The sequence below is a fragment of the Dreissena polymorpha genome, chromosome 1, assembly GCF_020536995.1.
Source record: "Dreissena polymorpha isolate Duluth1 chromosome 1, UMN_Dpol_1.0, whole genome shotgun sequence".
Classification (NCBI taxonomy): domain Eukaryota; kingdom Metazoa; phylum Mollusca; class Bivalvia; order Myida; family Dreissenidae; genus Dreissena; species Dreissena polymorpha.
Genome location: NC_068355.1, coordinates 49,561,710 through 49,574,752, shown reverse-complemented (window position 1 = coordinate 49,574,752; position 13,043 = coordinate 49,561,710). Strand labels below are relative to the sequence as shown.

Sequence of the window (13,043 nt, the reverse complement as noted above, 5' to 3'; positions counted from 1 at the left end):
GAATAATTTTTTTAAAGCCCAAAAAAAGTAAACCTCAGCAGGACTCGAACCACTGACCGCTGGAGTCCTGGAGTAAAAAGTCTACGACCTAGACCACTCGGCCATCCTTTCAGATACATTCAACTGTGTATTTTATACTCTACATAAGTTATCCTCGTAGTTTTACCAAATATAACGACAACAACAGAACTCTCAAAATTATTAATTCGTTTTGCGTTGCAACGCTTTATAATTTTCATGTTTTTAATTCGTCAAAAGATGCATATAATGGCTATTTTAGAGCATGGTAAATGTTCAGTATTACTGTTTCCTCACAAATATCATAACTAAAACAAATATTTGCGAATATGAAACAGCTTTTTCCAGTTTTGTCAATTTACTCAAACGCGAAAAGGCCCCTTTAAAGGCAGCATGAAACGAATAAAAGAATTATTTGGTTATTTGTTCCGGGCCTATGGTTATGCTCGTATATTTCGTTGCAATTATATCTATTGAAACTTATGCATGCCTTATGCATGCATTTTTTCTCTTAAAGCGAATCGACGAGTTCGTTATAACTTCCTTAGCAAACAAAACATTCAGATATAAGATATCGCACGTTGCTATGTACTGTATCGATTTTCAAATCACATGTTCATGCTAGATTATTCAAGAGATTATCCCGAAGCGCACAACCGTGTGCGCACAGATTTTAGACCAGGTAAGTCATATCGCATTTATAATAACTATACTATTTTTTTTTACGTTATATCTGAAAGCTGTAATATTTCTATATATCGCTGACGTTTTCAATGCGACTCGTCTGTCAGATGAACATATTTGACTTCTTGGCTTATAAACTTGCTAAGTCGTCTAGTATTGAGACATTGTATAGTATTTTTCTGTTGTCCGTGACAAGCGGTAGATCATGTGTATCAGTAGCGGATTCGATGAGCACAATACATGGCATATTCATAACTATTAACGTAAATTCTTTTAAAATCACTTCTATTAACTATACGCATGTGTAAATGTATTATTTTGAGCACATGGTTGCTGTGAAACTCACAACTCACACCGCGACGCCGGATTATATCATATAATTGTTTAAGAAAAGACAGTTGAATGTAATAATTTTTTTTCTGAAGATGTTTTACAAGAAAAAGCTATGATACGCAATGAAGAATCTTGGGGAAAAAAACTAAAAACAAGACAATAAAACACACAAAAGAAACAACAATAACATGCAGATTTCTACGATAACATGCAGATGACTACGATAACATGCAGATTTCTACGATAACATGCAGATAACTACGATAACATGCAGATTACTACGATAACATGCAGATGACTACGATAACATGTAGATAACTACGATAACATGCAGATAACTACGATAACATGCAGATGACTACGATAACATGCAGATGACTACGATAACATGCAGATTTCTACGATAACATGCAGATGACTACGATAACATGCAGATGACTACGATAACATGCAGATGACTACGATAACATGCAGATGACTACGATACTATCTACTAGGTCATGATAAGACACGCAGTGTCGGTCATTGTTTGTCATTGCAATATGAAAGTGCATGGAATGATGCAATCCGTTGTCATTTAAAAACGAAAGTGAATTGATTCAATCCGTAAATTATAAAGCGCTCTTTTTGAAAAACGAAAGTGCTTTGAATGATGCAATCTGTATATGGCAACGCATGCACTATAAGTCATTTAAATACGAAAGTGCATTAAATGATTCAATCCGTAAATGACAAGGTGTGCTTCATCGTGATTAAGTAGATATAATGTACATGCGCATATATTCTTGATTATCGCTGTCGTATTTTATGGACCAAAACGTATGTGTGGTACTATATAATCCGATAAAAAAAAATTTATTATGAGAGGAGACGATAGTTGAACATAACATTCCTGAACGGTCAATTAGGTACACTACACAATTATGGAAGATTTTCTTTTAAGCACTGTAACACTGTACGAACTGGTAAATGGACGTTTTCATTTTTAGACAAATTTAAATAGCAAATTGCTTACCGGGATAAAATGTATGTCCCTGCTTTCAAAAAGTACAAAAAAGTTACAAATACAATCACCCTCTGTTTACGCCTGCCCCCCCCCCCCCCTTCCATATAAAGAAGTGAAACTCCAGCTGCTAGAGCAATATTGCATTCTCATTATATGCAATTTGTTGGTCCTTTATTTAAGGCAAGTGACCAATTGCCAAAACAGTACGAAACAGCACACTACGAAACAACATTCTCATTATATACAATTGGTTGGTTCTTTATTTAAGGCAAGTGACCAATTGCCAAAACAGTACGAAACAACATACACACATAGAAGAATAAAGCTTTGGTCAACGCCTTGGAACGGTCAATGCAAAGCATTGGGGGTTTAAACCGGTTTTAGAGCGCTTAACCTCACACTTGAACCAGCAATATACATATACGTGTAAATAAAATTTAACCTCATAGCATTGCAACTCAAATTAAACAATAATAAGGGAATTAAAACGCATTCAATTTAATAACCATTTTATTACTAAATGGTAGGGAAGAGACCAGAGTAACAGAGTTACAACTTTTTGAGGAACGATGAAATGAAATTACGAACAAGTGTCAACTACATCCCTGATTTTTACAAAAAGATTTAAGAATATAGCATCATATAGTTAATATTTCAGATCATCATCGTGCAAATACAAGAAGAAGCAGAAATATTGGGTGTGAAAGATCCATATTATATACATGTAGCTTGGTTGTTTATGTGACTGCTAAAAAAATAAACAAGGGACACAATTGTCACAAAACCAGGTTTTCAAATTGAAAAAAGTCTGATAATGGGAGACAATTCAAAATGTGCATTGTTTCCCCCCTTGTGTCAAATTCAATCTATTTTTACTCGTGGCGACCTTAATATCAATTTGAAAACAAAGTCTGATAAAGGGAGACAACTCAAAATGTGCATTGTTACTGATTGTTTATAGTTACCCCCCCCCCCCCTTGTTTCAAAATCAATATATTTTTAGTCGTGGCGACCTTGACCTTAGAGATATCGACGTAATTCTTTCGCGAGACACACCGTCCAATGATGTGTGAACAAATGTGCCAAATGAATTTAAAATCTCACGATGAATGACATAGAACTTTATGGCCCGGAAAAGCTCATTGATGGCCATTTTTGACCTTTGTACTCAACGTGTGATCTTGACCTTGGAAATATCGACGTAATTCTTTCGCGCGACACACCGTCCAATGATGATAAATGTGCCAAATGATTTTAAAATCTCATTATGAACGACAATATTGACATATTGGTACCCGATAGTAATGAGATATCCATTTATATTGAGGCACGCACATTCACTGTGAGTTATGCATAAATCATTTAAATATTAATGCACTTTTGTTTTTAATGCACTTTTGTTTTAAGCGTAATATCAATTTGTATCAATTAAATCTCTTTATTTATTGTAAATGAGTGCTCGATTTTTAAAGTCGTTTTTACCGAAGGTACTATTTTAGCCATCTTGTCATAAAATTTCCTTGGTTTGAATACAGAAATTATATTAAAAAATATATCAAAAATGTGGTAAAAAACGCTAGAAGAATATAGCATGTCTTCTATAAATTGGTTTCAATCCTGATATGTTCCAGGCAATTGCTATTGGTAATAAAACCAAAAAAGAAAATATAACATTTAACCTTGATGATATCTAAATTCTATGTGATGACACTGTGGTACTCCTCGGCGTAACTATTGATTTCAAACTCAAATTTGATATACATGTTTCAAATATATGTAAAAAGGCTTCAAGAAAACTTAATGTCCTAAAACGAATTGGGAAATATCTATGTAGATTAGGAAAATTAAGTATATATCATTTTTTCATCTAGTCAAATTTTAATTACTGCCCTCTTACTTGGCACTTTTTCGGGGAGGTTAATACCAAAAAAATTGAAAAACTACAGGAAAGAGCCCTGCGTTTCATTTACTTTGATTACAATTCTGACTACCAGACTCTTTTATCTCGTTCAGAATGCCCTCCCTTAAAATAAGAAGAATAAGGACTATGGCACTTTAAGCCTTTAAGATTATAAATAAACAAGGACCATCATACTTACATGATCTCCATAATACGAAAAAACAAAAATTACTCTTTTAGGTTCATGGAACAGCTGATATACCACAGGTGAGAACCACTGGTTATGGTACTAACTCCTTCCGCTCTTATATATATGCTGCCAAACTATGGAATACCGGTAATCTCCCTCAACACTTTAGAGATGAAAGCAATTTCAAATAGTTTAAATGCTTGATGAGCTCATATAGTGGAGAGAGTTGTACCTGTACTTTTTGTTCTAACCATGTTTAGTTACAGTTCATACACCCTGCTTATGTTAATCTGCTAGATTAGTTCATTCTCCCTTGTTTTTATGCTTTATCTTTTATTTTGCCTTTTATTCTTATTCTTAATCAGGGGCTGGATCCCCACTGTCTCTTGTAGGTATGCAGAAAAGTAGAGCATCCACTCCCCTCTATAAGACATGTTGGGATCAGGGACGCTCCAAATCCCCAGATCTGAAAAGATCGTGTCAGATGTGGGGGCGAGAAGCGCACCTGGCACCCCTGGGGGTCTCCATGATGCCCGGGAAGGTGCTCTGATTGACTTCAGGGTCCTAGAGTGGAGGCTCTGCTCCTGTTGTGCTTGCATGCTAGTGATGATATGTACACCCACTCACATGATACCTAAGGTCAGTCTGTGTATATGTACTATGTATTTATGTATGTGCTTTGTGAGGTAGCTGCTGATCAGTTCCTCGCAGATCTGATCTGAGGGGATAGCGTTTTTTTTAAATCCATTTTGTATCTGACGCACCTTTGTGCCCATATTTCTCATTCAGTTTTAACCCTCTTTCTTTTAATGCAGCTTTTAGACATCTATAAGTCAAGATCAGCAGGTACAACACATATTTTTATCGTACAATGTATTTATGTTATTTGTTTTAAACTAGATCTATCTTAGATATTTCATTTCAGTATATGATACTATGATTTTTATAGTTATTGATTTATTCTCATTGAATCTCGCATATACTTATTTAATTGTTACATGTTATGTGGTTATGATATGTCGGTAAATTTTATATTGTCATGTATGCGCCGACTTAAAATAAAAATTGTATTGTATTAAATATGTAGTTGTGTTTAGCCTATATAGGCGGATGACAACGACCAAGTACGGTGTAATTTCAAGAACCGGTACATGTGGATGATGAAATTTAATAATTTTTATTGAAAGAACTGCTGGCAATCATATATTTTTGCATAACAACTAATAAACTACATAACTTATTAACATTGTGAAAGATAGTCATACACAGAGCTTGTAAATTGTAAGTATTTTTCGTTTCTTACACATATCATGAGTTTTCGTGTCTTATGTCATGAAATTTACAAATAAACTAACTGTTAGAATTTTTACATAATTTTGTGTAGCATGTGTGCTTTTATTACATGGTGATAATTTGGAGTAGTTTATTCACCGTTTCATACTCGCCCTTTTACTCTTATCAACTGACAGTACCTATGAGAATATGTTGGTATCTGGAATAGTAAAGTGAATATCTGGTTAGCCTTATTTGTAAAGAGTTAGACACTCGCTCATACAAAATGACAAGAGTTAGGAGCATTGTCGCAAAGGATGTCGCAAAGTCGTTTGCATTGAACATCTGAGTCCAAAAATGACAAGAGTTAGAAAAAAATTGCTTTAATAGTGTTTCACGGTGCAAGCAGTCAATAAACCTTAATTTATTCACAAGAAAAATGACAAGAGTTAGAAGGAAACACGTGCTTTAACTGTGTTGTCGGTCACGAGCGGTCAATATACTTTATATATTTACATGCAAAATGACAAGAGTTAGAAAAAACCCTGTCGTTCGCATTTAACATCTGAGTCCAAAAATGACAAGAGTTAGAAAAAATTGCTTTAATAATGTTTCACGGTGCAAGCAGTCAATAAACCTTAATTTATTCACAAGAAAAATGACAATAGTTAGAAAGAAACACGTGCTTTAACTGTGTTTTCGGTCACGAGCGGTCAATATACTTTATATATTTACATGCAAAATGACAAGAGTTAGAAAAAACCTGTCGTTAGCATTGAACATCTGAGTCCAAAAATGACGAGTTTGAAAAAATTGCTTTAATAATGTTTCACGGTGCAAGCAGTCAATAAACCTTAATTTATTCACAAGAAAAATGACAAGAGTTAGAAAGAAACACATGCTTTAACTGTGTGTTAGGTCACGAGCGGTCAATATACTTTATATATTTACATGCAAAATGACAAGAGTTAGAAAAAACCCTGTCGTTTGCATTTAACATTTGAGTCCAAAAATGACAATAGTAAGAAAAAATTTCTTTAATAGTGTTTCACGTGAGTCCAAAAATGACAAGAGTTAGAAAAAATTGCTTTAATAGTGTTTCACGGTGCAAGCAGTCATAAACCTAAATTTATTCACAAGAAAAATGACAAGAGTTAGATAGAAACACGTGCTTTTACTGTGTTTTCGGTCACGAGCGGTCAATATACTTTAGATATTTACACGCAAAATGACAAGAGTGAGAAAAAATCCTGTCGTTTTCATTGAACATCTGAGTCCAAAAATGACAAGAGTTAGAAAAAATTGCTTTAATAGTGTTTCACGGTGCAAGCAGTCAACAAACCTAAATTTATTCACAAGAAAAATGACAAGAGTTAGAAAGAAACACGTGCTTTAACTGTGTTTTCGGTCACGAGCGGTCAATATACTTTATATATTTACATGTAAAATGACAAGAGTTAGAAAAAAACTGTCGTTTGCATTGAACATCTGAGTCCAAAAATGACAAGAATTAGAAAAAAATGCTTTAATAGTGTTTAACGGGGCAAGCAGTCAATAAACCTTAATTTATTCACAAGAAAAATGACAAGAGTTAGAAAGAAACACGTGCTTTTACTGTGTTTTCGGTCACGAGCGGTCAATATACTTTATATATTTACATGCAAAATGACAAGAGTTTGAAAAAAACCTGTCGTTTGCATTGAACATCTGAGTCCAAAAATGACAAGAGTTAGAAAAATTGCTTTAATAGTGTTTCACGAGGCCAGCAGTCAATATACTTCATTTTTTCAAAATGCAAAGTGACAAGATCTAGAAAAACACAAACTTTAATTGTGTTTCACGAGGCCAGCAGTAAATATACGTCATTTATTCGAGTGGAAAAATGACAAGAGTTAGAAGAAACATATCGTTTAATTGTGTTTCACGAGGCCAGCAGTCAATTTACTCAATTTATTCAAATGCAAAATGACAAGAGCTAGAAAAACACATGCTTTAATTGTGTATCACGAGGCCAGCAGTAAATATACTTCATTTATTCACCTGCACAATGACAAAAGATATTAAAAGCAATTCTTTAATTGTGTTTCACGGTGCCAGCAGTCAATTATACTTAATTTATTCATATGCAAAATAACAAGAGTTTAGAAGAAACTTATCGTTTAATTGTGTTTTATGTCGCGAGCAGTAAATATACTTCATTTATTTACATGCAAAATGACAAGAGCTAGAAAAAGCACATGCTGGTACGCGGTGACCCCAGCTTTATTTGATTATGTTTGCATGTTGTTATGTATTGTGTAATGCTGTTTTTTGTATCGTGCAGTGCGGTTTTGGCCATTTATCACTTGCAATAAATAAAGGACCACATGCTAGTGTATAATGAGAGAGCAATACTGCAATAGTTTCAATGATATACAATATAATTGAAGGTCGCGGTGGTGTAATGGATGTGTTGTCCGCCTAGCGATCGGGAGTTCGTGGGTTCGATCCCTACTCGGGGAGCGTTCTCATTATCTCCTCGATAGATACCAAGTTCTGATTCTTCCCAGGAAACGGACTCGAGAGTGTCTCAATAAGCCTTAGGATTTTGATGTAATCGAGCAAAAATAAATAGGCTTAAACTAGTTCAAACATTAACTTATGTAATTGATATCATTTGGCAAATGTATGAAGCCGTTTTACGATGGAAGTAATTAGTAAGCTTTAATTACGCCTTTGGGAGCATACTCAAGACACAACAGTGATTCACTATAGCAAAAATATATGCATAATTTATTTTTAAAGCTTGAATTATACAAAAACAATACATAATACAAAAGGCTGTCACATACATGTATGCTCGAGGAGTGGGCAAATGTATGAAGCCGTTTTACGATGGAAGTTATTAGTAAGCTTTAATTACGCCTTTGAGAGCAAAGTAAAAAATTTATGTTTCGGTCGTCCTAAAGGTAATGACGTTATGCATTTTCGGTCATATTATGTACCGTAGTGATGTTACACATACTGATACATGTAGTGGAATGTTGCAAAAATTTAATATGTAATTGTTCAAAATGATCTTACTTAAGTAAACTTAAACAAATTGCTTAATGTATTATTATTTATTCGGTTACAAATCATCCGATCATTATGTTTTACAACATTGCAATAAGTGAGCAAATACGTTTTTAAAGTTTAAAAGACATACTCATAAATACATAATCAAGACACAACAGTGATTCACTTTAGCAAAAATATATGCATAATTTATTTATAGTGCTTGCATGAATTATAAAAAAAACAATACATAAAACAAAAGGCTGTCACATACAAGTAATGCTCGAGGAGTGGGCTTTGTCACAGATATTGGCTATACAAGTTCAAAGTGGTTGGCATATGAAACATGTGTAAGGACTTTTTATCATCAAAATACAATAAAGCTACCTTTACAATTCAGTAGAAACGAAAGTTTGTATGAATATTGCACAACACTTCATGGAGAAATAACTCATGAAAAAAATCATTGAACTTACAATATTTGCTTCAAGTACATGTATTTCTTGATACTTTAGTTCCAATTCGGTATTAGCAACTTTATTTTCGTTTTAGTTCGCACATATTTTTAAACACTGCGTACCCACCTATTTTAATTGTATGTATACATGTATTTAACTCACGTTCATACAGTATCCTTTTATGTTTGATATATTTGGCATAAAAAATCATCGATCTGTGAACACACTCCTTTAAATGTCATTAACAAATTTCCGACCCTCACTGCAACAACTAACTAACTCTACCACAATTTTCTAAAAATATTCATGCACAGTTCTTTAATTAATTTGAAATTAACACAAGAAAAGGCCAATAACCATACAAAACACCATTAACAAACAGTAATAGAAAATACATATGCAGGACTGCGGTAGAAACAAACACAATTTCAGATTTGTATTGTATTGTATTGCCATGAAGAGGTAACACCTTCACACAGGCATCTTCTCCTTAATGCTAGTTCCTGTACAAAGAAAGAAGCAACAAGGGCTGTTTGTAAAACATGCATGCCCCCCTATATGGGCTATAAGTTGTAGTAGCAGCCATTGTGTGAATACTTTTTTGTCACTGTGAACAATGGTGGTGGTGGTGGCTGTGGTGGTGGTGGTGGTGGTGGTGTTGGTGGCGGTGGTGGTTGTCGTGGTGGTGACGGTGGTGGCGGTGGTGGTGGTGGTGGTGGCGGTGGTGGTGGTCGTGGTGGTGGTTGTGGTGGATACAATGCATTACAAAAATGCAGTTAGGCTAACATTTGGTAAAATTTAATTATATTACAAGGGAGGCAAATGCTGTAACAAAAAAGAACATGCATAAACGGTAGTTGTTTCCCTTGTTTGAACAATGCTAAATCCTTAAAATGCCTATTTCCAGTAACTGTGACCTTCACCTGTGACCTTTGACCTAGTGACCTCAAAATCAATAGGGGTCATATGCGAGTCATGATCAATGTACCTATGAAGTTTCATGATCCTAGGCCCAAGCGTTCTTGAGTTATCGTCTGACAACCACCTGGTGGACGGGCCGACCGACAGACAGACAGACCGACATGAGCAAAGCAATATACCCCCTCTTCTTCGAAGGGGGGCATAAAAATACTATGATAACTACACAGAATATTTACACATTTAATGTTTTAGAACATTTTTATTGTAAAAGAATATATTCTGTCATCATTGTTATTTGGTAAATTTGATGTTGATGTGTCTCATTAACTGTGAATTCGAGAATTGGTATGCTTCTGTTTTTTAATTTTATTAGTATTCTGCTTTAACTATGTTGGGTCAGGCTCTTAATTTCTGTCAGCGGAATGAAATATCAGCATCTTCCTGCATCATGTACACTCAGTGACCCTGTGATAATCCTCCTTGCATCCTCCTAGAATCCTCCTCATATGATTATCCGCCTTGCATCCTCCTACTGTGATTATCCTCGTTGCATCCTCCTACTATAATTATCCTCCTTGCATCCTCCTGTGATTATCCTCCTTGCATTCTCATTCTCTGATTATACTCCTTGCATCCCCCTCCTGTGATTATCCTCCTTGCATCCTCCTCCGGAGATTATCCTCCTTGAATTCCCCTTCTGTGATTATCCTCCTTGCATCCCCCTCCTGCAATTATCCTCCTTGCATCCTCCTCCTGAGATTATCCTCTTCCTGTGATTATCCTCTTCCTGTGATTATCCTCCTTGCATCCTCCTCCTGTGATTATCCTCCTTGCATTCTCCTCCTGTGATTATCCTCCTTGCATTCTCCTCCTGTGATTATCCTCCTTGCATCCTCCTCCTGTGATTATCCTCCTTGCATCCTCCTCCTGAGATTATCCTCTTCCTGTGATTATCCTCTTCCTGAGATTATCCTCTTCCTGAGATTATCCTCTTCCTGTGATTATCCTCCTTGCATCCTCCTCCGGAGATTATCCTCCTCCTGTGATTATCCTCCTTGCATCCTCCTCCTGTGATTATCCTCCTTGCATTTTAACACACAATACATGTATGATTACAATATGATGATTACAACAGACTTGCATTTACATAACAGCAGCCACAATTACCTTAGGCTGGTTGTAATGAATTGCAAATCTGCTTATTACTCACTTCCACATTAACTGAAATTCAATCTGAACACACACAGAAGTGTTGTTTTCAATGCCGAGTGTGGTACATCATTTTAACAACTTCAGTATTATTAAAAGAAACATTGTAAATGTCTACTGTACAATGTTTTATACAAAATATACATGTTTTAGGCCTTAGGCTATGGGGAACGGTTTCCCATTCAGCCACTGGACCCTTTTGTTGTTGTCAATATTTGAGCCTGATTCAATAACAAACAAGAACATATAAATAAATTGATTATGTTTCTACTATAACCATATGTTTGCTACATAACAAGCTATTACATGTACCTACTTAATGAAAAGGTTTGTTTATGTCTATAACTGATGTTCTAGTTAAGAGTAAGGGTGTCACATTTACAGATTTTTCTAAACGTTTAAACGACATGAAATAAACGAAACGTTACCGTTTAAACGGTATCCCTATGTCCGTTTTAAAATCATCACGCATCAGTGCCATCACTTCTTCAAACTGAAAGTAGTACTTATTTCCGGATATTATATTTAATGCATATCCCATTCGCACATGATGTCATACTAAAACCAACTGTTCTCATAGTTGTCTTACCCAGTGCTCCAGTTAGGATTTGAAAAGGGCAGGGGGGCTTTTTTGTGAAAAGGGCACTTTCGACGCGCAGTATATTGTCAAAAGGGCACTTTCGACGCACAGTATTTTGTTCGAGCGCGCGGATGTTTCTGGAATGCCTCCTATTGCATGTTAATTTATATGTTATAAATAATTGTATTATTCCCATTATTATTAAACCATTCAAATATAATGTCTACAATGAGGATTAAAATAATTACAATGAAATTTGAGATTTATGAATTATCATATGAACAAAAAAAAAAAAAAAAAAAAAAATTATATATATATTTTTTTTTTTTGAGAGGGGGGGGGGCAGGGCGGGGGTTCGGGGGGGCAGGGCGGAGGTTCGGGAGGGCAGGGCGCGGCGCCCTTCGATTTAGGCCTAGCTGGAGCACTGGTCTAACCAATGGGTTACAATTTGTCTACTTACATGCCGTAGTATTTTGACACGAATGTGAATTATTTACCAACATTCCTTTAACAAGAGTAAACCAGTTTTAAATTTTTAAAGTTCTACTTATAACACGATGCATATCAAAAGACGCATACTTAAATTTTAGTAAAATTTTCCTATACGGAGATTGTTCGCCATATCTCGAGAAATGAATGGCGATGAATAAACGTCGTGAATATTTCCTCGGGCCGACGCGCGTTGAATGCTCAAGAGGATTCTGGGCATTCTCATGCAACAAAAGCCAGGAATTTCATGATGATGCGCGTATAATATTCAAGAGGTCTAGTCCATACATGGTGTATTGCTATGCTTACGGTATTGTGAATAAGGGCCATCTGGCGCACAGGATACAAATAGTTTTTAATACGAGTCTTTTTCAGCAGCAAGGGCCCTCTCTACACTTTGGGGGATTGGGGCCGGGGCCCTTAGAGGGGGGAATTTTGCATCGTTTTGGGCGAAAATGGGAATTTTAGAAGATCTTTTCACCAACCATTGAGCACTTAAAATTGCGATATTTTAATATGAGTTATATAAATAAACAATTTATCAAAGTTAGTAGCACCATATCAGCAGGCAACATAGGTATAACATTAAAAAAAAAAAAATGGAGGGGGGATTTATAGCTGAAATAGGGGAAAAAAGTATACTTCTTTCATGGGGGAAGCCACAGAATATTCGGCAGTAAAGAATGCCAAACGAGGGCCCTGGCAGCTGTTAAAAAGCTTTGAAACGTCACAACGTAATGAACTAAAACAAATTTTATTGATATAGACTGGCGTTTAAAGGTTAACTGTTTTTGTAAAGGTTTTTGAGCAAACCACGAAACGCGGCCGTTCAAACGTTTAAAGGTGACACCCTTAGTTAAGAGTAGTAATGTTTTGATTAAATAAATAAGTGGCGATAACAAAAAAAAATAAACGATATATATGTTTCTCCTAACTCGTGTCATTTT

General features: G+C 35.4%; 1 protein-coding gene across 5 annotated transcripts in view; it reads left to right on the top strand.

Annotated features, from left to right (window-relative positions):
* The first annotated feature begins 582 nt into the window (after positions 1–582).
* Positions 583–13,043, top strand: part of LOC127879630 (isoleucine--tRNA ligase, cytoplasmic-like) — a 56,216-nt gene continuing 43,755 nt past the window's right edge. For 2 of the 5 annotated variants that reach the window (XM_052426613.1, XM_052426603.1), the window contains exons 1-2: positions 583–700; positions 4,182–4,208. In XM_052426613.1, coding sequence (XP_052282573.1) covers positions 4,186–4,208 — 23 coding nt within the window. In that variant the 5' untranslated portion in view covers positions 583–700; positions 4,182–4,185. Of the gene's footprint in view, positions 701–4,181; positions 4,279–5,224; positions 5,413–13,043 lie in introns of those variants that run through there. The other 3 variants (XM_052426621.1, XM_052426630.1, XM_052426628.1) reach the window with 3 other exon arrangements.